Below are 25,383 nucleotides of genomic sequence, written 5' to 3'. Positions count from 1 at the left end.
ACTAGTATTCCAATGTTTCTCTTCTCCCTCAGTTTTTCTCCATCACTGAGCTAATGTGATCCCAGGACTGATGGAGAGGGGCGGGGGAGGGTGAATCTAGGATGCTGTGCAGGCAACTGACATCCTCCTTATCACCTGATGATGTCATTGGTTGTCAGGATGCCGGCGGCTAGAAGGTTGTAATTTTGCACAATGAAAACCTGTGGCTTTGTTTAACTAAGCCCTCATGCCACTTGACGTTTTTACAGTGGCTGGTTTTGGCATTTGACGTTTTTTTCTAGAGTCAATAAACTCCCCAGCATGTTATCTATGTGTTCATGCACTGTTATCACTGTTATCAACGTTTTTGGCTAAAAAAAATCCCCAAAACTAGTGGGTTTCCAGAGGAGTTTTAGCTATAAAAACGTTCTAACACTGAAAAACGTAGTAAAATGGTGCAAAGCGGTGTTTTTGGACTTTTTTGACTGAAAAAAAAATTGGAAAAAAATGCAAATGCTTAAAAACGCCACTAATCGCAGCAAAATGCCGCTAAACGCTAATGCAAAAACGCTAAAAAAAGCTGACGTTACCAGTGTTATCAAAACGTCAAGTGTGCATGAGGGCTAAAAGGCAGGCTTTTTCCACCCGCTGACTTGTATACATGTTTTTGGCAATTTTTAGACTTTTTGCCAAGGCACCCCTGAAGAAGCCTCAAGGCACCCCAGAGTTCTGGGCACCCTGGTTGAGAAAGGCTGATATACAGTATATATATTTCTTCAAATTCTTTATTTAGAGTGCACATTACAGACTATACAAATATAGGCAGTAATCAAGATTAAAGTCTTACCAATAGGTCCATAATGTTTATGATGGTCATGTATGATGTGCCGAGTTTCACAGAGTCGCATACAATAGAGATTGTAAAGAATTCATATGTTAACTGACAAGTTAAGCTAATAATAGGAAACAAAAGCAGAAAAAACATCAGCACCATTTAGTGATCCCATGCTGGAAAACCAGTCAGTAAAGTTGAGGGCGCCGCTGATGATGCATGTAGATGGTTGAAACAATAACTGTAAGGGTATAAGCAATGCATTAGGTTTAAGTAGGATGCCCCAAAGGCCTGTTATGGATTTGGGGGGGGGGGACCCTATGCTGGTTTTTTTCTTACTTTTTCATTGCCTACATTTCTTTTTTTTTTTTTCATTCAGCCGTCAGCAGGGAACCCCGCTAACAGCAGATGGCTCATTGGCTGTTAGGGATGTGGTGGCTGCCCACTCTGTACCAACCATGACAGTTACTGGTTGTTAAGGACACCGGAACGGCTGCTCACTCCTTAACAACCAGTACACATTGCTTAAAGCGTTTCTGTAGGTTCATATTTTTTTTTTTCGCATAAAATAACAAACATGTCTATACTTACCTACTGTGTGTAGTAGTTTTGCACAGAGCAACCTGGATCCTTCTCTTCTCGGGTCCCCCATAGGCTCTACTAGCTCCTCCATTCTGTTGGGTGCCCCCACAACAAGCAGCTTGCTATGGTGGCACCTGCTGCTCCATGTGTCCATTCACACACAGAGCCGCGGCTTGCCTCCCCTCCTCATTTTCTGACTGGCTGTGATTGACAGCAGCGGGAGCCAATGGCTCCCTCATGCTGTCTCAGCCAATGAGGTGGTAGAGACCAGGGGTGGACTGACAACTCATGGGACCCCCGAGCAATAGGGGATCATGGGGCCCCTGTGTCCTTGCCCAAACTCAAAAAAGCCTATGAAAAAAGGTACCATGGGCATCTCATGGGGCCCCCTACTGACCCTGGGCCCTCGGGCAGTGCCCGAGTTTCCAAATGGTCAGTCTGCCCCTGGTAGTGACCCAGGACAGCGGTGGCTGTCATTCACATTGCTGGATCACAATGGTGCTCAGGTATGTGTTGAGGGGGCGGGGGGCATTGCTTGTACACAGAAGGTTTTTTACCTTCATGCATAGAATGCATGAAGGTGAAAAAACCTTCAGGCTTTACAACCGCTTTAAATACCGCATGTCTTGACCACTACTTAATTATCGCATGCATTTAATTATTTATTTCCTCCTGTTCAGGCAGTATTTACCTGTTTTCAGTGTTTTGCAGTAAATATGTGTGTGGACACCTACAGTACATACCACATGCAATCTGGTTCTGTGAATGGAGCCCACCATCAGGATCTTGGCCACTGCAAAACAATAAACATAATTGCCCTACAAAGACCATGCAGTTCTGAATTGGCAGTTTTTGTTCATTGATATAAAGCACATCAAAGTGTTTGACTATACTATATATAATGTGTATGCTGGCTAGATCTGTTTTGAAAAGCGATGCTGAAGTCTAATAATGTGATTGTAAATATGTATAACCGATTGTATATGTTAAAGAAAGAATTTAAAAATATGATATTAATAATATATTAATAGCCCTCAGTTTTAGGCCCTTTCAACAGCTTATTACTTACAGCACTGAGTATGCAGCTTCTTTATCTTTTAATTCATCCTTGCCTGTGTTGCAGTTTAACCACTTCAATAATGGGCACTTTTACCCCCTTCCTGCCACGGCCAATTTTCAGCTTTCAGCTCTGTCACACTTTGAATGACAATTGCGCGGCCATGCAACACTGCACCCATATGAAATTTTTATCATTTTTTTCACACAAATAGAGCTTTTTTTGGTGCTATTTAATCACCACTGAGTTTTTTATTTTTTGCTAAATAAAACAAATAACAACTGAAACTTTTGTAAAAAAAAACACTTTTCTTTGTTTCTGTTATAAAATTTTGCAGATAAATAAAATTTCTTCATACATTTAGATCAAAATGTATTCTGTTACATTTCTTTGGTGAAAATAATAATAATAATTGAACTGTATTTTTTTTTCAAATGTTTCTATCTTTTTTTTACTATTTTATTTTTCAGCACGCTGTGACCAAAGCAATACAATGTTACCATAGTAACATTGAACTACTCTGTGCAAGTGATCAGGATTTTTTTTTTAAACACATTATGATTGCTAATACCAGTGTATTTCATTGATATTTGCAATCATTGTTACTGAATGAAACTGATTAATTCAGTCTTTTGTTGTGATTAGCTGATCACATGATACAGATGGGCTGTGGTTGGCCCTGTCTGTATCATGGGACTGCCTTGACCAGTCACAGCTAACAACATAATTGTATACAATGAATGGCATGACAGGAAGCCATCTATTGTATACAATTGACATGTGATCTGCTGTGATTGGTCACAGCGGTCACATGACACTGGCAATGGGCCGGTGTAGTGATATGTCATGGGACAGATCGTGCTGCTGCATGGCCGTGCGGCCGCATGAGCGGCTCGTTTTGAGAGGATGTCATATGACGACCAGTCACAATGGCAAGTGTCCCACCCAGCCTATAGCAGATTGACGGCCAAGCTAAGCTCGCAATCACTGTCCCAGGTGTCCTGTTTCAATATGGCTCCTTTCTCTTGCAACATCCCATGTAGTCACCCTTGCATGTAGGACTAGAGTGTCTCCCTACACTGTGTACATCAATAGGAACACACAGCCCCATAGCCTAGGATGGCAAGGCGCTCTCATGCTCCTTCCTCCCCTAGACTAACAAACCGTCTAAAAGTTGAATTCATGTCAAAATCTAACTAAGCCTAAATCTACTCCTACCCCCATTCTAAGCCTATTCTATCCACCCTGTAAAAGAAAAGATCCGCTCTGGTCACATGATCGGGTCCCAGCACTAGCTTCAGTGTAGCGGAGGGACAGCTGACAACGGCTGCCCCATAGCAAGCCTATGGGTGACGTCACCACCCAGGCTCTGCAACCGTTGTTGCTACCTCTCCTGTACACTGAAGCTAGCATTGCGACCCGATCATGTAACCGGAGTGGAGCAGCTTCAGAATAGGTACATACAGTGGATATAAACAGTGCACACACCCCTGTTAAAATGTCAGGTCTCTGTGATGTAACAAAATGAGACAAAGATAAATAATTTCAGAACTTTTTCCACCTTTAATGTAACCTATAAACTGTACAGCTCAGTTGAACAACAAACTGAAATGTTTTAGGTGGAGGGAAGTAAAAATAATAAACTAAAATAATATGGTTGCATAAGTGTGCACACCCTTAAACTAATACTTTGTTGAAGCACCTTTTGATTTGATTCCAGCACTCAGTCTTTTTGGGTATGAGTCTATCAGCATGGCACATCTTGACTTGGCAATATTTGCCCACTCTTCCTTGCAAAAACACTCCAAATCTGTCAGATTGCGAGAGCAACTCCTGTGCACAGCCCTCTTCAGATCACCCCACACATTTTCCTCCAGATTCAGGTCTGGGCTCTGGCTGGGCCATTCCAAAACTTTAATCTTCTATTATTGAAGCTATTCCTTTGTTGATTTGGATGTATGCTTTGGGTCGTTGTCATGCTGAAAGATGAAGTTCCTCTTCGTGTTCAGCTTTCTAGAAGAAGCCTGAAGGTTTTGTGCCAGTATTGACTGGTATTTGGAACTGTTCATAATTCCCTCTACCTTGACTAAGGCCCCAGTTCCAGCTGAAGAAAAACAGCCCCAAAGCATGATGCTGCCACCACCATGCTTCACTGTGGGTATGGTGTTCTTTTGGTGATGTGCAGTGTTGTTTTGTGCCAAACATATCTTTTGTAATTATAGCCAAACCATATCAGACCATAACACATTTTCCCACATGCATTTGGGAGACTTCAGATGTGTTTTTGCAAAATTTAGCCGGGCTTGGATATTTGTCTTCATAAGAAAAGGCTTCCGTCTTGCCACTCTACCCCATAGCCCAGACATATGAAGAATACGGGAGATTGTTGTCACATGTACCACACAGCCAGTACTTGCCAGATATTCCTGCAGCTCCTTTAATGTTGCTGTAGGCCTCTTGGCAGCCTCCCAGACCAGTTTTCTTCTCGTCTTTTCATCAATTTTGGAGGGACGTCCAGTTCTTGGTAATGTCACTGTTGCGCCATATTTTCTCCACTTGATGATGACTGTCTTCACTGTGTTCCATGGTATATCTAATGCCTTGGACATTCTTTTGTACCCTTCTCCTGACTGATATCTTTTAACAAAAGAGATCCCTCTGATGCTTTGGAAGCTCTCTGAGGACCATGGCTTTTGCTGCGACTAAAAAAATGTCAGCAAAGACCTACTAGAACAGCTGAACTTTATTTGGGGTTAATCAGAGGCACTTTAAATGATGGCAGGCTCCTATTGATGACTCCTATTTAACATGATTTTGCTCACTTATGCAACCACCTTAGTTTAGTTTTTTATGTTTACTCCCCCCGCCCCCCCTAAAAGATTTCAGTTTGTTTTTCAATTACGTTGTACAGTTTATAGGTCACATTAAAGGTGGAAAAAGTTCTGCAAATGATTTATCTTTGTCTAATTTTTTTACATCACAGAAACCTGACATGTTAACAGGGGTGTGTAGACTTTTTATATCCACTGTACATATAGCCATCTTTTCTTTTACAGGGTGGATAGAATAGGCTTAGAATGGAGGGTGGGAGTAGATTTAGGTTTAGATGTTGACCCAAATTCCACTTCACAAAAGCACTGTGCACTGTTAACCTTTTTCTGTGGAGACTATAAGTTCAGGGAAGCAGCACCGAGAGAGCAGGGGCCAGCAGCATTGAAAGTTGTAAACTAGGTTTTTAAACCGTAGAATTAAGAATTTGAAAAATAGTTTATTTGAAAATGTTTTTTTATATTGTGTTCAGTGTGTTAGGCTAAAAATGCTGAGGGATTAATACTGTTTTAAAGCTCTATACACACTTGTATGACTCCAAAGTTGTGCGACTTCCATTGCGACTTTGATCTCAAGTCGCATCAAAGTAGTGCCGTGTCACATATATTCAGATTGGATGCGGTTTGAACTGCATCCAATCCTAAATATGCGTACAGTAGAAATTAATTATAAATGTTTAGCCAGATGGTATATTACACCAAATGTAGCTCATAAACAGCGGGTAGAAAATTCCCCATTGTGATGGAGAGGATGTGGAGAAAGGGGTACAATCAGGGGCGGACTGACAACTCATGGGGCCCCCGGGCAATTGGGGATCATGGGGCTCCTGTGTCCTTGCCCAAACTCAAAAAAGCCTATGAAAAAGGTACCAGGGGCATCTTATGGGGCCCCCTACTGACCCCGGGCCCTCGGGCAGTTCCCGAGTTTCCAAATGGTCAGTCCGCCCCTGGGTACAATGGCTCACATATGGTGAAGTTGTCCAAAGATACAGAACTATTGGAGGGAAATAACCCAACGTATCCAGGAAATTTGCGAGATAACTTTTCAGATAGATCCATGGAAGTGTTTATTTTATTATTTTGAGCCACCATTGGAGTTATACAAAAACAGAGTACTGTATCATTTAATTAGTGCAGCAAAGGGGTTGATTCCTAAGTATTGGCAAGAGATTGAAGCACCAAAAATCGGAGACTGGATAGATAGTGTGGAGGGTATCTTTAGAATGGAGGAATTGTACCACTTGGAAGAGGATAAAATGGAAAAATTTAAGAAAACATGGTATAGATGGATGAAATTTAAAAACTCGGAAACATATATAGAATTGATTAGGGAAAAGGGGGAAGTAAAGAAAATGTAAGAGCATTAAGGGGTAATCAAGAGAAAGAGAAGTAAAAGATACAGACAGGTAGGTAAGAGAGAAGAATTATATTGGGTATGGAGGAGGGGTTGGGTGGGAGGGGAGGAGTGGGGAGGGTTAAAGGCAATATTGGGAGAAAATTGATTATATATATTGATTATATATGAGATGATTTTGTAATAGATGTGTATTAGTTTTTCTTATTTTGTATTTGTATAATAATCAAATAAAAACTTAAATAACAAAAAATAAGAACTGCATCCAATCCGTGTGACATGTGAAATAACATTGCTTCCTATGGTGCCTGTTCACATATGTCCGGTACACTGGCAATGCGGATTCAGTGCGGATTGAAAAAGAGTCCTGTCCGATTTCTGAGCAGTGCAGTCCGGTTCAGGTGCAGATTACAGGTTATTGACTTTTATGGGAACTGCTTTTGAGTCGCGCATGTCGTGAGTTTGTGAACACGATTTCAGGCCCATTTTCTCTCTTCAAATCCGGACCTGAACCGGACCTGAACCGCTGAACAACTGCTTTTCAATTCACACTGAAACGGACGCTATCAAGCCACACCGCACATATGTGAATCAGCAAGACAAGCAGCTCACTATCCCCACAAGTCACTGAATGGTAGAAATATAGTAATAGAAATGTGCTTGGCTGGCATCAGAGTGGATCTAGATGGTCCCAGTGGATGGTGAACTTCAACTTGTGTCTTCTTTTTTTTTTTATGGGTTAAATCTATAAAACAGTGAACCAAACATTCACTGCATGTGAATCAATCACTGTAATCACAGTTAAATTCACATGAACCTGGCCGTAGTTACAAAGTAGTGAATGTGACACTTTCCAAGCATTTTCTATTTACTGCAGGTGTATCTTCCTAGTGCTTGTGTTTTCAATCATTTATTCACCTGCTGTGAAAATGTCATATTCCATGCTTTCTAAATATATTTCCTAGTGCTTTGTTTATGTTTTGCTTTGTTTTTAGTACAAGGTCCCGTTCACTATTATCCGGAAGTGTCTGAAACATCACCATATCTATTTGGACATCGGGTTCATTGCTCCCAGAGCACAAGCGCTGTTGCTGGTTTATAATCTGACCAGCCATTAGCTCTGGTGAGTTCATTTAATCTCCTTTGGTGGTGGATTTTTCACAATTGGTTCAAGTCACTGAAGATCTATCTATATATATTTTTTTGGACACTAATTTATGTTTGGACACTATAATTATTTATTTAAAACACTAAATGTTTTTTTGGATGATGATATACACCTTTGTATAAGTTTGTTATTAGCGCATACCTTTTTAATTAGGATTAAGGTCCCGTTCACGCCTAGCGACCGCAGAGCGTTGCGGGTATAGTGTGTTTTTATGTTTAAAGTGGTTGTAACGGCTCAAGGTCATTGACCTTCATGTATTCTATGCATGAAGGTAAAAAACCTAGTACTTACCTCAGCCCCATCTTAATCCAGCTATGTGCATGAGAGCAGCACCTTTCTGGGGTATTTCCCACCTCATTGGCAGAGACAGCAGTGGGAGCCATTGGTTCACCCTACTGTCAATCACAGTCAGTAAGCCAATGAGGAGAGAGTGGGGGCAGGGCCCAGTCAAGCTCTGTGACTGAATGGACAGACAAAGCAGCGGCTTGGGAGTGAGCCTGCTCAGGTGCTCCAATAGCAAGTAGCTTGACAGAAGGGAGGGACCAGGATCTCCAGGGGGGACTTGAGAAAAGGAGAATTGGGGCTGCTCTGTGCAAAACCACTGCACAGAGCAGGTAAGTATAAAATGTCTTTAATATCACTTTAATCCATGTTTTATTTTTATTTTCATGTACAGAAAAAAAAGAGAACAAGTACAATCAGCCATTCAACATAGCCATGGATGACCTATCCATGTATTTAGATTAGTAATTTTTTTTCTGTGTTTTCTGGATCAGCATTCCTTTCATTTAATTGGCTGCTCTGTGCTCCATTAATGAGCCCAAGTAGCTCCTGTACCCTTTTCTGGAGCCAAATTTGGCATGTTTTTCAGCATTTAGTTGCACGACGAAACGTCTGTTTCTGTTGCGCATATGGGGTGCCATTAACAATAATGTTTGGGTTTTGTGGTAATTTTACTGTTTCAAAATCATGGAATGCTACCAATGATTCTAAAATGCCCAGATGTGAACAGGGCCTAATCCCCCCTCTTTCCCCCTCTATGCACTGGGGGAGATTTACTAAAACTGGTGCACCCGTGCTGTACATAGTAGCCAATCAGTATCTAACTTCAGCATGTTTAAATATATTTTGACAATAAAACCTGGAAGTTTCTATGCAGAGCTGCATCAGATTTTGCACTCTCCAGATTTAATAAATAACCCCCACTGTATATATATATTTATATATATATTATATATTTAGGTGTGTATACTCTTTTATAGTAAATAGGCCATGAACGTGTTTTTGTTTTGTAGAAAGGACTTTTAGTACATCCTGTCATTCCAGTGTATTACCTTTTAAGTTGTTTCATTTGCAATTTGTGTTTCTGTTGTCTTTCTGTAATATAATATACATTTATACGAGGTGTGGACTCTACCAATAATGGATGACATTTTATTGTTCTTAGTTGAGCAAAATATATATTCTGTGTCATTGGATTTTTCAAGTCTCTTCATGATATTGGAATATTGGCACATCATTAGATATCAATCCGTGGATATATGGGGTGTTTTATTTTTTTTTTCATTGATTGTCTGCTGATACGAAGCTGCATTCAGTGGTGGGCTTTGAGTCCTTAGCGGGACTCCCAGTTTAATCTTATAGGTTTACTCACCATGCTGCGAAATCCATTATAGTCCATTAAATCACTTTAATAGTATTTAATGATCTGTAATGTCCATTGTTCCTTAGTGAATAGGGTTCTGTGAGAACAAGTGATGCATATAATGGGATGATCATGATGTTTTGCAAGGTGACCCCACAGAAGTCTGTTGGGACAAGGCTGTGTGAAAAGGGATCATTGTCATTTAAATAGGGGTAAGACTCATGTGATTGAGTCCATTTAAATGGCTTCCTATGCTCCTTGTACTTGGCACCTGGGTGCCGTTTTTTCCTACTTGGGCTTGTTGGGCAGCACTGTGTCCCATCAGAACATTTGATAAGATCATATTTGGCTATAGAATATAAGAAATAATAAAGGGTCGTGCATGAACGGAAGGAGGTGTAAAATAGGGTATTGGCTATGATCTGTAGACTTGATGTAATAGAGTGCACTGTATGTTAGCCCATGACAAGTATTGGCTTAATATTGAGCTTCTGAAATGGTCATTTTTTTTAAATAATCACTTTATTTATTTATTATTTATTTCAGGTACTTATATAGCGCCGTCAATTTACGCAGCGCTTTACATATATTTTATACATTCACATCAGTCCCTAACCCTCAAGGGGTGTACAATCTAAGGTCCCTAACTTACATTCATACATACACATACTAGAGCCAATTTAGGCAGGAACCAATTCACCTACCAGCATGTCTTTGGAGTGTGGGAGGAAACCGGAGTACCCGGAGGAAACCCACGAAGGCACAGGGAGAACATGCAAACTCCAGGCAGGTGGTGCCGTAGCTGGGATTCAAACCAACGACCCTAGTACTGCCAGGCAGAAGTGCTAACCATTTAGCAACTGTGCTGCACAGTTGACATGCTTTGGCCAAAAAAGAAACTTGCGTTTATTAGAAAAAAAGCCCCTCTGTGTGAACTATATGTGTTGCAAAGCTTTATGACTTTTTTACCTTTATTACATTTTAACTTTTTTTACATATAAATATCATATTGTTATTTACCTTGCCAGCACTGGTATCAAACTGACAGCTAAGTGGGAGGGTCTGCTTTCCTTATTACCACCTCTTAACCAGACACCCTGTAAACCCCATATTCCTTTGCATGTGGATTCACTTTTTAAGAAAAAATCTACAAAATAAATGAAACTCTTATTTCTGATTTGTGGCTATGCTCTGGACACATTGTATACACCCCTTTAGGTTCCATGGTTGCAAGATAGCCACGTTTAAATATTTTTTATTTTAGAAAATCATAGATGGCCACAGATAGAAATGGAAAGGTAATTTTGTAAATATATTAAATTTGAAATTGAATAAAATAGAAAATAGCGTAGAAATGACATGAGAAGTGATTGTACATCTGATGCAGTCTGGGGATTCTGTGAAATTTACAAATATATCATCCATTATATGAGTATAATTGGACCTAGATAAAATATAAAACAAACATATCCTGGAACCTTTGTGAAAAAATATTGTGTGTTAGATCAGGTGTTAACCTTGAAGATCCTGTACATGTAATATAGGTGCCTTAGCAAGGGTTCCCTGTAGCTCCTCTGAGTCAGCCAAGTGTATGAGAGATCATATCAGCCCCTAGAACGTAGACGCTAACCATAATATTCATTAACATTGCCCTGCATATAGCCTGATGACAGTCTTTCCACATGGCTGATCACACACAATAGATGGCAAGCTCTACAAGATAAATGTACAGCATTACATATTTTAATTCAAGAAAATCTATTTTGTCTTTTTGCTCATATTCACAAGTATTTCCTTTGGATTCTCCTTTAGCTTCCATTTGTCCTTGTCACTTATTATTAATGGCTTTATTTTTATTTGAAAATCCAATGAATTGAACAGACTGATAATCTAGTATTGTGGGAAAAGCAATTGAGAATGCCTTTATCATAGTCAAAAAATGTTCAAAAATAGTCGGTGTAAGAAATATCACTCAGCATTGGTGGCAAGAGGTTTTTATATAGTATATCACTAAATGGTTTGCTCTATACATTTGTGGGTTGGTTTACCTAATCGTTCCTTCCCCATGGAGAACCTGTGTGACCTCCAAACACATTGACAGTTCACTTCTATTTTTATTTGAAATGTTCCATAAACTGGCGGAATCCCTAAAGCTAGTGGAAAACTTGGTCATTTTAAACCTTATGATTACTCTGCAAACTTATATTAACTGTAAAACTGTCCATACACATGGCAATCTTCAGTCAGTTTCAACCACTGTCAAACCACCAGACATTGAAAATATTTCCAAGTGATCACCGGAAGCCAAGCAACCTATCACCCAAAAGTTTGGCTGATCACTAGATTTGATCTGTTGTAAAGTCAAAACTGCACAATAAATTGACAATGTCAATACAGTTTATTGAAAGACTGAATTGGAATCAAAATAGAAACAAAGTTAATAATTTTCAATGAAAAATTATCAAATTTTTCCACCATGTTTAAAAGCGACAATTTTGATCTCATCTCCTTGCAGTTGATCAAAGCCATTGTTTTATATCTTCAATTACTTTTCAGTTTCAGAATAAAATGGAATTTAAAGTTTTCTATCAAACGCTATCTGTATAGCCAACTCGAGTGTCCAATCAGTTCATGGCTGTAATTATTTGTTGCAAACAGTAAGGGGCGGATAAATGTATACCCTTTAGAACATAATATAATACAGCATCTACGTGAAATAATAGCTAAAAGGATGGTTAAAATTCAATTATTTGTGGGGGTGGCTATTTGAAGTAAATATGTGATGTGACCACAGTGGTGTCATACGTGCAATGCTTTGCTAAATATGTGGAGATTAAAAGGGTAACTACAAAAATGTGTATCATTTTTAAAAATCCTAAATAGCAGGATTTTCCAACTAAAATTCCAAGGCGTGTCCTCTCTGTTTAGTAATTTTTTGGGGGATTTTTTTTTTTTCAGCAGAGGGAGATGTAGTCTTCCTACCTAATTTTCTGCAATATAAATCGAATAGGAGATCCAAGAGGGGGAACTTTTTTCAATGATTTACTGGAATCAACTGTATTATTGTTATTTTTTTTTGGTGAATGACACCTTAAAACAGAACACCTGCCAAAGCTATTTTTCTGTGTTAAAAGAATGGAGAAGGTGTGAAGGTGCTGTAATTTTTGTATTGCTGACTTTGGATTTCCCTTAGTTCCTTGTCTCAGTGATGTTGGTCATGGAAACCGGAAGTAACAGGAAATCCTTCCAGTGGGGATACATGGAGGGAAAAAAACATATTCATTTTAGTATAGTGGGGAACGGTTAGAACTTCTGTCACATTTGTATTTCTGTAGCCCTGTTGGGGACATTCTGTTTCCAAAGACATATTCCTGTCATTAGCACAGAACTAAAGGAAAATATCTTTCATGGAGAATCAGTAAAAAAAAAAGTAGATGTTTTGCATCCTTCCCCACTCTAATGTAGCTGAATTTTTTTAAATTAATATTAAAGTACTATTATTATTATTATTATTATTATTATTAATAATAATAATAATAATAATCTATCAATAAAAAATATTACTACTACTGCTACTACTATTTATAATAATAATAATTATTATTATTGTTATTATTTGCAATCTAATTTAATTTTTTAAATTATTATAATATATACTATTATTTGCAATCTATTTTAATTTATAATAATAGTATAAATTATTCTATACATACATATATTTTCATTTATAAATTATTATATTAATAATTATTTGCAATATATTTTCATTTATAAGTAATAATAATTATTATTATTCTATACATACATACACACACATATAAAAATATATATGTATGACCAGGGCTGGCAATTAACCCCTTTTGTGTCAGCTGCTGCAGCCGCCTTTGTTGTTGTAATTACAGAAGATTGTTAGACAGCAATGCACGGTACAGGCTACTAATGAAAGCTTCCCAAAACGTAAAGAATCGCAGGGGCCAAAAAAAAAATTCTCTTCATTCTTAACTGTTTTGAATCAACCTTTCCTTAACGAACAGATTAGAAGATGTATTTATTACTACGTTTATTTAATATATTTGTGTCAATCAATTGTTATAAAAGACAGTGTAAAGGTAAAATAACATAAATACAATTTAGAAAATGTTGCAATTCCAGAAATAAAGCAGTTTTGTTATTTTCCCACATTTGAAAGATTGCGCAGTTGGACGCAAAACCGATTCTTCAGGAAGAGTGGCAGATCCTATAATATGAAGAAATATTTCAAAGCTAATCTATATACGACATTTTCCTGAAGGATGATAATCAGATAAAGCAGAAGCTTTCCCAACTGATAGTGAAAAGCTATGCTGACTGGGATAATTGGATCTTATCAGACTTCAAACAGCCTTTGCTTGGAACACACTTTGTTCACTTCTCCTTCCTTTTAACTCTCTGCTTGCTCAACATTCTCTACATGATGTGTGTGCTTTGTACCGCACAAAAGGCAAACGGGAAGACAACACAAAAAAAAGGAGTAAGTCAGACGCAAGGAAACAGACCTGTCAACAAGCAGTGCCTGATCTGAAGAGCTTACCATCAGACGTGTCTAGTTAAGCCTATGAATTGATGTAGTCTCACCTTTGTGCCATTCTTTCCAAGACTTCAATAAGGCCACAGAGCGGCACATTCCACATTGGTAACCCAGCCGCTGAAGTGTGCCAGGAGTATGTGTATAGGAGAACTGGCGTGCCCTCAATGTGAGAGGACAGGAGAAGTAGATTCCGACTTCTCTCACTCTGCCTCTGCACCCCCACCCCTCCTCAGACCTCCCATCCGATTTGTATGTTAATACAGTATCTTTTGGTTTGCAGAGCTCTCAGCTGGGAGAGGCTACACTGGGTAATTTCTCCATCTGTGCTCAATGATTGGGTTAAAGCGAGGGCCAGTAGATGTGGAGAGAGAGTGCTGCTTGTTTACCTCCTCCGGGCAGAGATCAGTGGAGCATTAAGCTTTTAATTGAGGTATAAGTGTATCATTTGGGAAGGTGAACGAATTGGAGGCCAGTCACCTCTCTATCAGGGGCAGCCAGAAGGATCTGTGTGCGAATGCAGCCGTTCGGCAAAATCTGATAGCGATTTCGGGGGTAAGACACAACAACAAGACGTAATCAAGAATGCTTTTGGGTAAGTGGAACGCAACTTTGTTGTTTTTTTTTTTTGGTGTCGATGTGTAAATGACCAATACCCTTTCCCTGCTACCAAGATGATGTCTCCGGCTTTGCGCTCATTGCTGGCGAGGAGATTGGGAAGGTTGGAAATATGGATGGCTAGTAGAGAACAATGCTGTAAATATTGCTAAGACTGAGCGCCTAGAGACGCTGAAAGATATTTTTTTTTCTATGTTGCTGCTGTGTGCCTACAATTTTGCAGGGTGTTATCAAACCCAACGATGAGCATTTATGGTGGTTTGTCAGGCGTGACCTTGGTATGGCTTTCGGTTATGCGTAGGGTCTGTTATTTGGCCGAAAGACGAACATCAGAAATATGATTTCACATTGCCTGATGGGAGACTGTGGATTTATCGACCGAAGAAAAACTGGCGTGATGGCGCTGCAGTACTAAGGGGTGATAGACATGCACCCTAAGGTGTCAGTAGAAGGGTAGCGCATTACGTTCTAGTTGCTGGATTAAAAAAACGTTAATCCTTATATATTATATAGACAGTTTATCTACTTCTGTTTTCTCTATGTCATGTTCTTTGGAGGTTATATTGAGTGGGTATCTCAGATGCCACATGACAGAGTGTTAATGGGGTGAAAGGTACTCACTAGAAACAGTCCCCTATGAAACTGGAAAAGGGACAAGAATAATATCGTAATGAATGCAGTTGACACTTGGGAGATTATGCCCTTGATCTTGTTTTTAAACAAAACCTTAATTTTCAAAATCGATGAGGCTAGTATGGATCTAGGGTTGTATAAATGTTTTCATTGTTTCGCTGCTTGTTGGTTAATGATGACAAGGTCCCAGATTTATTGATCAGGAGTTGAATTATTATCATCATCATTATTACTATTACTGCTATAGCTTGTTTATGATTACTCTATGACGATGTTATTTTGGTCCTCAAGAGTTTTGGTCACATCACATCCTTATGAAAGGACACCATGGATTTTCAAGGACACAGAAAGGATAGGAGCTCCTTAATTTCACACCTTTCTAACCTAGGGGTCCTTTTTTAAGAATACATTTATATGTGTCAATTTTTTAAGAAAGTAAATATATGTTAATTATACCTTGTCAGAATTGCTACTATGTAACCTTGAGTACCCGTAGCGGTTGGGAAGGTCATTTGATTTATCTTCGTACCTGATGTCCATACAAGGAATGTCCAAACTAGATCTGAGCTGTTTAACTTAGCTAACGTTTCTTGGTTGCTCTTACCTTTACAGGTCAGTTTATGATGCCATTAAATAAAGGTTATTTCATTTCTGTTGGACATATTCATACTAAAAAAAAACCTCAAGTCAGGCACATTTGAGCATTCACACCATCTACTGACAATGACCCCTGCTATTCATGGAGCTATGGTGGCATTTGTAAACAAGGATTTTAGGCTAAATGTCTCATTTTATTGCAATTAATGCATGCTGACTTATGAAAAGGATTGGACAAGGTGGATCTTCTATGGAATCAATGGTTAATCAGTAATAAAAACCACAATTCTAAGTTGAAAAAGAGAGTTCAAATGTAATTGTAAATAAAAACTTGGCTATATTATAAAGATGGTGAATGTCACTTGGACATGTATTTACCAAGGAAGATTGGGAAATCTAGATGTTGGTCCTACAGCAGGGATGTCTCTCACTTAGGAGATAAAGTGGGGGTCAATCTGACCTTCCAATCTGTACTATAAATGCGCAGAATTTTTTCAGCAGAAACTGACCAGTCAATCACTTGCCATTTTATAAATATCTCCCTACATAAATGTTGTACGTAAATTGCTTCACTAACTATACCATGGTCTTCCCTTGATTTACTAATAATCTATACTAAGTCTTGCAAAATACATATATTATTTTCTCAGTTTGATATTGTGCTTTACCGCACCGATTACTTCAATGAAGGAATGTTGCTGAACACATTCCCAGACATAAAAGACGTAAAAGGAATGAAAATTGACCAAGCAAATATAAATGTATTGGGCTTATTTAACAAGGCAGTGCAAAGAGCAATCATTCTGTGCAGTAACATGTAACAACAAATCAGAGCTTACCCTGTATTCATCTACAGCGGTCAGAACAATGGAAGGTGGTTGCTGATTGGACATTGCTTTATATAATGTGCTTGACTATTATTGTTGTATTGGGTGGGAAATCTCCAGTCTTGGAAGAAATAGATGTTTGTCTCTACTGCTAGCCAAAAATGGACAGATCTTTGGTCTGTGATTCTAGATGACCATTTAGCAAATCATTCCTTGGGTTATGTCACCTGATAAACATATTGTTGCTAGCAAACTATCAAGCGCTCCCTTTCAGTCTCTCAGTGTGATTTAGTAACATATTTAGATTTTATTGGTTGGGTTGGACAGCACAGACAGTTCTTCTTTCAGGCCTTTGAGCCCCTTTCAAGTGAAAATGACTGATGTTAGATAGTCTGTGCCTGCATGAGTTTCCTCCGGGTACTCCGGTTTCCTCCCACACTCCAAAGACAGGCGGGTAGGTGAATTGGATCCTGTCTAAATTGTCCCTAGTATGTGTATGTATGAATGTAAGTTAGGGACCTTAGATTGTACACCCCTTGAGGGTTAGGGACTGCTGTGAATGTACAATATATATGTAAAGCGCTGCGTAAATTGATGGCGCTATATAAGTACCTGAAATAAATAAATAGTATCTCTTACTGTTTAGGCCCCATGTACACTGAGCCTTTGCCCAGCGCTTCTAAATGCCTTTCTCCGGGCAGGAGAAAAACAGCGTCAAAAATGTGCCTGAAGTGCTTGGACATTCATTAATTTCATTGGCCAGAATGTATTCCAGCCATTTAAATGAAAGAACGCACAAGCGCTTGACGTGCATTTACAGTAGGTGCATTTACACATGTTTAGACATGTCTGGCATATTTTAGCAGCAACATTATCCCTCCTGAACGTGTTGGTCGGGGGGGTTTTTTCTGCCTCTAAATGCCCCTGCCTCTAATGGCCTGTAAATGTCTATGTGTGCATGGACACATTGGGGGAGATCTACTAAAACTGGAACACTCAGAATCCAGTGCAGCTGTGCATGGTAGCCAATCAGCTTCTAACTTCAGTTTGTGCAATTAAGCTTTGACAATAAAACCTGGAAGCTGATTGGTTTCTATGCAGAGCTGCACCAGATTTTGCACTCTCCAGTTTTAGTAAATCTCAGCAATAGGGGCATTTTACAAAAAAAGTCAAATGCCTCTAAAAGTGGCTTTTTTTATGCCTTAATGTGAAATGAAAAGATTGTGGAGTTTGGCTTTTTCCCAAGACAACATACTATTTTTGTAGCATAGAAAGAGTTTTGTTGGACTGGCCTTGCTGATTGGCCAGCAGATTGTGTCATCACAATGATTATAATACCAATGATTATGTGATTAATGTAATATAGTTTTGCAAACCTTTTGAAAATATATAGAAACACTTTAATTGATGCTTTTCCAGATAAAATAGATAGCAACCAATCAGAATCATACACTGGTCTGAGCTCCAGTAAAGGAATCCTGGTGAGCTGTTGTGAGTTCATTGTGTGGGCCAATAATCATGTAAAGAGAATATACAGTTAGGTCCATATATATTTGGACACAGGCACAATTTTCATACTTTTGGCTCTGTATGCCACCAGCATAAATTAAAACAAAACAATCCAAATGAAATTGAAGTGCAGACTTTCAGCTTTAATTTAAGGGATTGAACATACATATCAAGTACAAATTTTAGGAACTGCAACCATTTTTATGCACAGTCCCTGCATTTTCAAGGGCTTAAATGTAATTGGATAAATGAATATAATCATAAATAAAATGTTCATGTTTAACATTTTGTTGGGAATCCTTTACTGACAAGGACAGCCTGAAGTCTGGAAGCCATGGACATTTCCAGACTGGATTTCCTCCTTTCTGATGCTTTTCCAGGCTCTAACGGTAGCTGTCTTCAGTTGTTCTTTGTTTGCAGATCTTTCTGCCTTTAGTTTTGCCTTCAGCAAGTGAAATGCATGTTCAATTGGGTTGAGATCAGGTGATTGACACGGCCATAGCAGAATATTGCACTTCTTTTCCTTCAAAAACTCCTGGGTTGCTTTTGCAGTGTGTTTTGGAGCATTTGGCTGAATCTGGTCTGACAGTATATCTCTAAACACTGCAGAATTCATCCGTCTGTTTCTGTCTTCTGTCACATCATCAATAAACACCAATGACCCAGTGCCACTGGAAGCCATGCATGCCCATGTCATCACACTGCCTCCACCATGTGTTACAGATGACGTTGTGTGCTTTGGATCATAAGCTGTTCCAAGCCTTCTCCACACTTTTTTCTTCCTGGCATTCTGGTACAGATTAGTTTCATCCATCCACAGAGTTCTTTTCTAGAACTGGTCTGGCTTTTTTAGATGTTTTATGGCAAAGTCTAATCTGGCTTTTCTTTTCTTCAGGCTTATGAATGGTTTGCACCGTGTGGTAAACCCTCTGTATTTGCTCTTGTGAAGTGTTGTCTTGATTGTAGACTTTGACAATGATACTCCCACCTCCTGGAGAGTGTCCTTCACTTGTCTGGATGTTGTGAATGGGTTTTTCTTTACCATAGAGAGGATCCTGCGATCATCCATCACTGTTGTCTTCCGTGGACGTCCATATGTTACATACGTTTTTTGTTGCTGAGTTCACCAGCGCATTCTTATTTTATCAGAATGTACCAAACTGTTGATTTGGCCACTCCTAATGTTGATGCTATCTCTATGAATTATTTGTTTTGTTTTGGAAGCCTTACAATGGCCTGTTTCATGTGCATGGACTGCTCCTTTGATGTAGGTTCACAGCAATAGATTCCAAATGCAAATACCACACTTAGAATCAACTCCAGACATTTTACCTGCTTAATTGATGAAGAAATAATGGAGTAGCCCACACCTGGCCATGAAACAGCTTTTGATTAAATTGTCTAATTACTTTTGGTCCCTTGAAAAAGGGGGGATGGCTACTCTTAAGAGCTGTAATTCCTAAACCCTTCCTTTAATTTGGATGTACATACCCTCAAATTAAACCTGAGAGTGTGCACTTTCGGCCCATGTCCATTACATACAGTATCTCACAGAGGTGAGTACACCCCTCCACATTTGTGTAAATATTTTATTATATCTTTTCATGTGGCAACACTGAAGAAATGACACTTTGCTACAATGTAAAGTAGTGAGTGTACAGCTTGTATAACAGTGTAAATTTGTTGTCCCCTCAAAATAACTTAACACACAGACATTAATGTCTAAACTGCTGGCAACAAAAGTGAGTACACTCCTAAGTGAAGATGTCCAAATTGGGCCCAGTTAGCCTTTTTCCCTCCCCGGTATCATGTGACTCGTTAGCGTTACAAGGTCTCAGGTGTGAATAGGGAGCAGGTGTGTTAAATTTGGTGTTATCACTCTCCTACTGGTCACTGGAAGTTCAGCATGGCACCTCATGGCAAAGAACTCTCTGAGGATCTGAAAAAAAGAATTGTTCCTGTACATAAAGATGGCTTAGGCTATAAGAAGATTGCCAAGCCCCTGAAACTGAGCTGCAGCACGGTGGCCAAGACCATACAGCAGTTTACTAGGACAGGTTCCATTCAGAACAGGCCTCGCCATGGTCGACCAAAGAAGCTGAGTGCACGTGCTCAGTGTCATATTCAGAGGCTGTCTTTGGGAAATAGATGTATGAGTGCTGCCAGCATTGCTGCAGAGGTTGAAGAGGTGGGGGATCAGCCTGTCAGTGCTCAGAACATACGCCACACACTGCATCAAATTGGTTTGAATGGCTGTCATCCCAGAAGGAAGCCATGTCATGTGGTCTGATGAGACCAAGATAAACGTATTTGGTTCAGATGGTCTCAAGTGTGTGTGGTGGCAACCAGGTGAGGAGTACAAAGACAAGTGTGTCTTGCCTACAGTCAAGCAAGGTGGTGGGAGTGTCATGGTCTGGGGCTGCATGAGTGCTGCTGGAACTGGGGAGCTACAGTTCATTGAGAGAATCATGAATGCCAACATGCACTGTGACATACTGAAGCAGAGCATGATCCCCTCCCTTCGGAGACTGGGCCGCAGAGCAGTATTCCAACATGATAACGACCCCAAACACACCTCCAAGATGACCACTGCCTTGCTAAAGAAGCTGAGGGTAAAGGTGATGGACTGACCAAGCATGTCTCCAGACCTAAACCCTATTGAGCATCTGTGGGTCATCCTCCAACAGAAGGTGGAGGAGCACAAGGTCTCTAACATCCACCAGCTCTGTGGTGTCATCATGGAGGAGTGGAAGAGGACTCCAGTGGCAACTTGTAAAGCTCTGGTGAACTCCATGCCCAAGAGGTTAAGGCAGTGCTGGAAAATAATGGTGGCCACACAAAATATTGACACTTTGGGCCCAATTTGGACATTTTCACTTAGGGGTGTACTCACTTTTGTTGCCAGCAGTTTAGACATTAATGGCTGTGCATTGGGTTATTTTGAGGGGACATCAAATTTACACTGTTATACAAGCTGTACACTCACTACTTTACATTGTAGCAAAGTGTCATTTCTTAAGTGCTGTCACATGAAAAGATATAATAAAATATTTACAAAAATGTGAGGGGTGGACTCACTTCTGGGAGATACTATATATATGTACTACTATATATATATATGTACATTCCTATCAGTGAAAAATGCCTCAATGCGCTCAAGAAAAATACTCACATTTTTTTTGTTGAGTATAGGGTGACGGAGCTTAGTGTGAACTGGCAAACAAGCAGAAAACAGCTAAAGAAGTGTGAATGGGGGTTTATTGAATGAGATTCGGTATGTAAAGAGCAAAAACTTGCAGTAGCCTGTAGCGACCAACTCATTGGTACTTCTGTACATCTAGGTAACTTATTATTATTTATTTATTTTCTTCTTAATGGGTATCTGTTGATTCTAAGTTAAAAGCATATTTGTGATCAAAATGTAGGAATAATATATTCATTTTCATATTGTATTTTAATTATTTCGAGCCTACTACTAATAATCTGAACAAGTTTGTAAAGTAGCTTTGTGAAGATTCCACACATTTGCTTCCTTGAATTCTGTGACACGTAGTCACTATGCCCTGTGAGTAGGCACTGCTGTGTCACACATTTCACAGAGCATGCCTTCTGAACTACAGAGGTGACGAGAGGAGGAGTTTCAGAAGGCGGAGTCAGTACAAGAATCACTACTTGCAGGCAGCAAGGTACCATGGGATATTAGTCCTTAGAATTTGAAAGTAAACAGCACACACACAGAGCAGGGCTTGAGAGCGAGCACACACAAGTGCCCCCAGAGCAAGTGTCTTGCTATGGAGCACTCAGCTGGGGGGAAGGAGCCAGGAGTGCCAGTAGAGAAGAGGAGGATCAGGGCTGCTATGTGCAAAACCATTACACAGAGCAGGTAAGTTTGACATGTTTGTTGTTTTAATAAAATAAAAAACGAAGCTTTAATATCACTTTAATATATTACATACAGTTATAGGGCAGAAAATATATTGTATACCTGGTGAGATGCTACATATATATTGGTAATATAAACAAATGCAGACTCCAGAATGTGAAAAAATAAGTGATTGTGAACATTAATTTATAGAAGAAATAAGGATAAATGATTGTATTGTGTGGGTGTGTTTATATATGCATTTTTTTTACTTTGCACACACATCTATTATACTTGAATATTTTGACTTTTCATTTTATTTTTTGTCATATCAAAGCCTTCAGAATGAGACATGTATAAAAGGATCTGAATGATGCCTTTACTCTTGCTCTTGTTTACATACATACAAAGACCTGGTATTTTGGTCTTTTGTATCTTGCAGATGTTGATACTTTGGCGTGATACCCCATTTAAATAAATGGTGGATAATTAGAGGTCTGCGAAGCCGACACACTGTTTATTGCATGTCTGTATAATAGGCAGCCAGCAGAGGTGACACTTGTCTTATACCATAAGTAATTCAGCAGCGTTTTCTCTGCACTGTCATCTGAACGCTCCGTGATTATGAAGAAGAGTCCTTTAATAGAATGTAAAGCTTTTACAGCAGGTAGGAAAAGGATAGGCAGGTGTTGATGTGGACATGAATACTGTAAATGATCTTCCATGCTGTTTATAGGTAAAATATGCCCATTTTATATCTATTATATCTATAATTTATTACTTTGCAATTATCACTAAATGACAGTAAACCAAATGGTAATTGACTAAGCAAGTGGGTAATGATGGAATAATGCCCCATCCTTGCTGTCAGTGGGAGGAATAATGCCCCAACATTGTGTCATTGGGAAGAATAGTGCCCCATTATTGTGGTCACAAGCCTAATGAAGGGGTCCTGCGAGACTTGCCTTGCTGTAACTATGTGATCGTTTATTAAAACTTTTGGACCCATATTGGTGATGCTCAATGTGCTGGTGACCTTCTCCCTTGGGAGGAATAGTACCATACATTGTGTCTTTGGGAGGAATAGTACCCCCTCATTAGTGTTATTGGGAGAAATAGTACCCCATCATTGTGTCATTGGAAGGAATAGTGCCCCATCATTATGTCATTGGGAGGAATAGTGCCCCATCATTATGTCATTGGGAGGAATAGTGCCCCATCATTATGTCATTGGGAGGAATAGTGCCCCATCATTATGTCATTGGGAGGAATAGTACCCCATCATTGTGTCATTGGAAGGAATAGTGCCCCATCATTATGTCATTGGAAGGAATAGTGCCCCATCATTTTGTCATTGGAAGGAATAGTGCCCCATCATTATGTCAATGGGAGGAATAGTGCCCCATCATTGTGTTAATGGGAGGAATAGTGCCCCATCATTGTGTCAATGGGAGGAATAGTACCCCATCATTGGTGTCAATGGGAGGAATAGTGCCCCATCATTGTGTTAATGGGAGGAATAGTGCCCCATCATTGTGTCAATGGGAGGAATAGTACCCCATCATTGGTGTCAATGGGAGGAATAGTGCCCCATCATTGTGTTAATGGGAGGAATAGTACCCCATCATTGGTGTCAATGGGAGGAATAGTGCCCCATTATTGTGCCAATGTGAAGAATAGTGCCCCATTCTTGCTGTCAGTGGAATGAATAGTGCCCCATAATTGGTGTCGGTGGGAGGAATAGTTCCTCATCACTGGTAACAGTGGAAGGAATAGTGCCCCATCATTGGTGTCAGTGGGAGGAATAGTGCCTCATCACTGGTATCAGTGAAAGGAATAGTGCCCCACCAGTGGTGTCAGTGAAAGGTTTAGTACCCCATCCTTGGTGTCAGTGGAAGGAATTGTGCCCCATTCTTGCTGTCAGTGGAAGGCATAGTGCCCAATCATTGGTGTCAGTGGGAGGAATAGTGCTGCATCACTGGTATCAGTGGAAGGAAAAGTGTTCCATCATTGTTGTTAGTTGAAGGAATAGTACCTCATCATTGGTGTCAGTGAAAGGAACAGTGCCCCATCATTGGTGTCAGTGGGAGGAATAGTACCTCATCACTGGTTATCTGTGGAAGGAATAGCGCCTCATCATCATGTCAGGGGAAGAAATGGTACCCCATCAATGGTGTCAGTGAAAGTAATAGTGCCCCATCATTGGTGTCAGTGGGAGGAACAGTATGTCAAGGGCCAGATAAAGGCAAACAAAGGGGCGCAAACATCCTGCGTGATGCAATTTGGAGACCACTGCTGTAATATAACAAATAGTAAGTTAAGTTTTGGTCATGTAACCATTGTTGTTGTGGGTCTTGGAAGTCTGTGAAAAAAAAATAATACTGGAAAAAACTTTTAGATGTGTTTCTTAGCTAACACAATTAAAGGGATATGGAAAACAGTAGACACACACACACACACACACACACACACACACACACACACAATTAGGCTGAACTGGATAGACATGTACTTCCAAAACCTTATAAAAAATATGTACCTGTATATATATACACACACTCACAGAGTGGAGGATTGTGAGTACAGTCACTACACGGTTTTCAGGTATATACTGTAGAAAGTCCCTATGGGGTTGATTTGATAATTGAATAAAAAGTAAATTCTACTTACTTTAGTGAATTCGGTGAAGCAGAGTAAAAATTCACCTTGCAAAACATCCAATAATATGCAAGGAAAATAAAACAGGATTTTTGCACATGTACATGATGATGATTGAAATAAGCACAACTTCATCTTGTTTTCAATTTCCAACGTTCATTTTTTTTATTTTCAAAGTGAATTTTCACTTAGCTCTGTGAGTTTGATAAAGTTTTGCTGACTTCAGTTATTAAATCATGTGTAAGCAAAATTAATAATTGTTTTTATGATCATTGCGTATGATTGGGTATAGTTTGCAAATTGATTTTTCATTTTGTTTCACCTCATTCACTAAGATAAGTTTAAATTCACTTGGAAAGTAAACATGCTCTACTCCTTTAGTAAATCCTTTAGTAAATCAGGGTCACTGCATAAAGAACCACTTTAAACCCTTTTACAAGTGTATCATTGCTGACCCATATTTATACATTTTCTGTTGTCATTGTACCACCAGTGTCTGTCCCTGTACTCATCATTTTTTTATGTTGTTACTACTTTTTTTGTAAGCTAGATTGTGTTTTAGGTTTAGTTGCCCTCTAAACAAAAGTTCAGGTGAAGAGGAAATTAAGGGTAAGAAATGCATTTTACTCAATTTGTAGTTTAAAACAAGCAGAGGTTCCTTGGAACCTCA

The 25,383-nt window shown here is 39.3% G+C and overlaps 1 protein-coding gene across 2 annotated transcripts in view; it reads left to right on the top strand.

Annotated features, from left to right (window-relative positions):
• The window catches only part of ZNF385C (zinc finger protein 385C), a 243,714-nt gene that overhangs the window by 71,626 nt on the left and 146,705 nt on the right, over nucleotides 1–25,383 (top strand). Inside the window, exon 1 of one of the 2 annotated variants that reach the window (XM_089690624.1) lies at nucleotides 13,928–14,604. The exons of the other annotated variant lie outside the window; for it this stretch is intronic. Coding sequence (XP_089546750.1) covers nucleotides 14,595–14,604 — 10 coding nt within the window. The 5' untranslated portion in view covers nucleotides 13,928–14,594. Of the gene's footprint in view, nucleotides 1–13,927; nucleotides 14,605–25,383 lie in introns of those variants that run through there. 2 annotated transcript variants of the gene reach the window in all.

This window comes from Staurois parvus, unplaced genomic scaffold (genome assembly GCF_062004578.1).
Source record: "Staurois parvus isolate SC_StPar_1 unplaced genomic scaffold, SC_StPar_1.0 ptg000538l, whole genome shotgun sequence".
NCBI lineage: Eukaryota > Metazoa > Chordata > Amphibia > Anura > Ranidae > Staurois > Staurois parvus.
The sequence above is the reverse complement of the archived record's forward strand: the minus strand, read 5'-3'. Positions and strand labels throughout refer to the sequence as shown.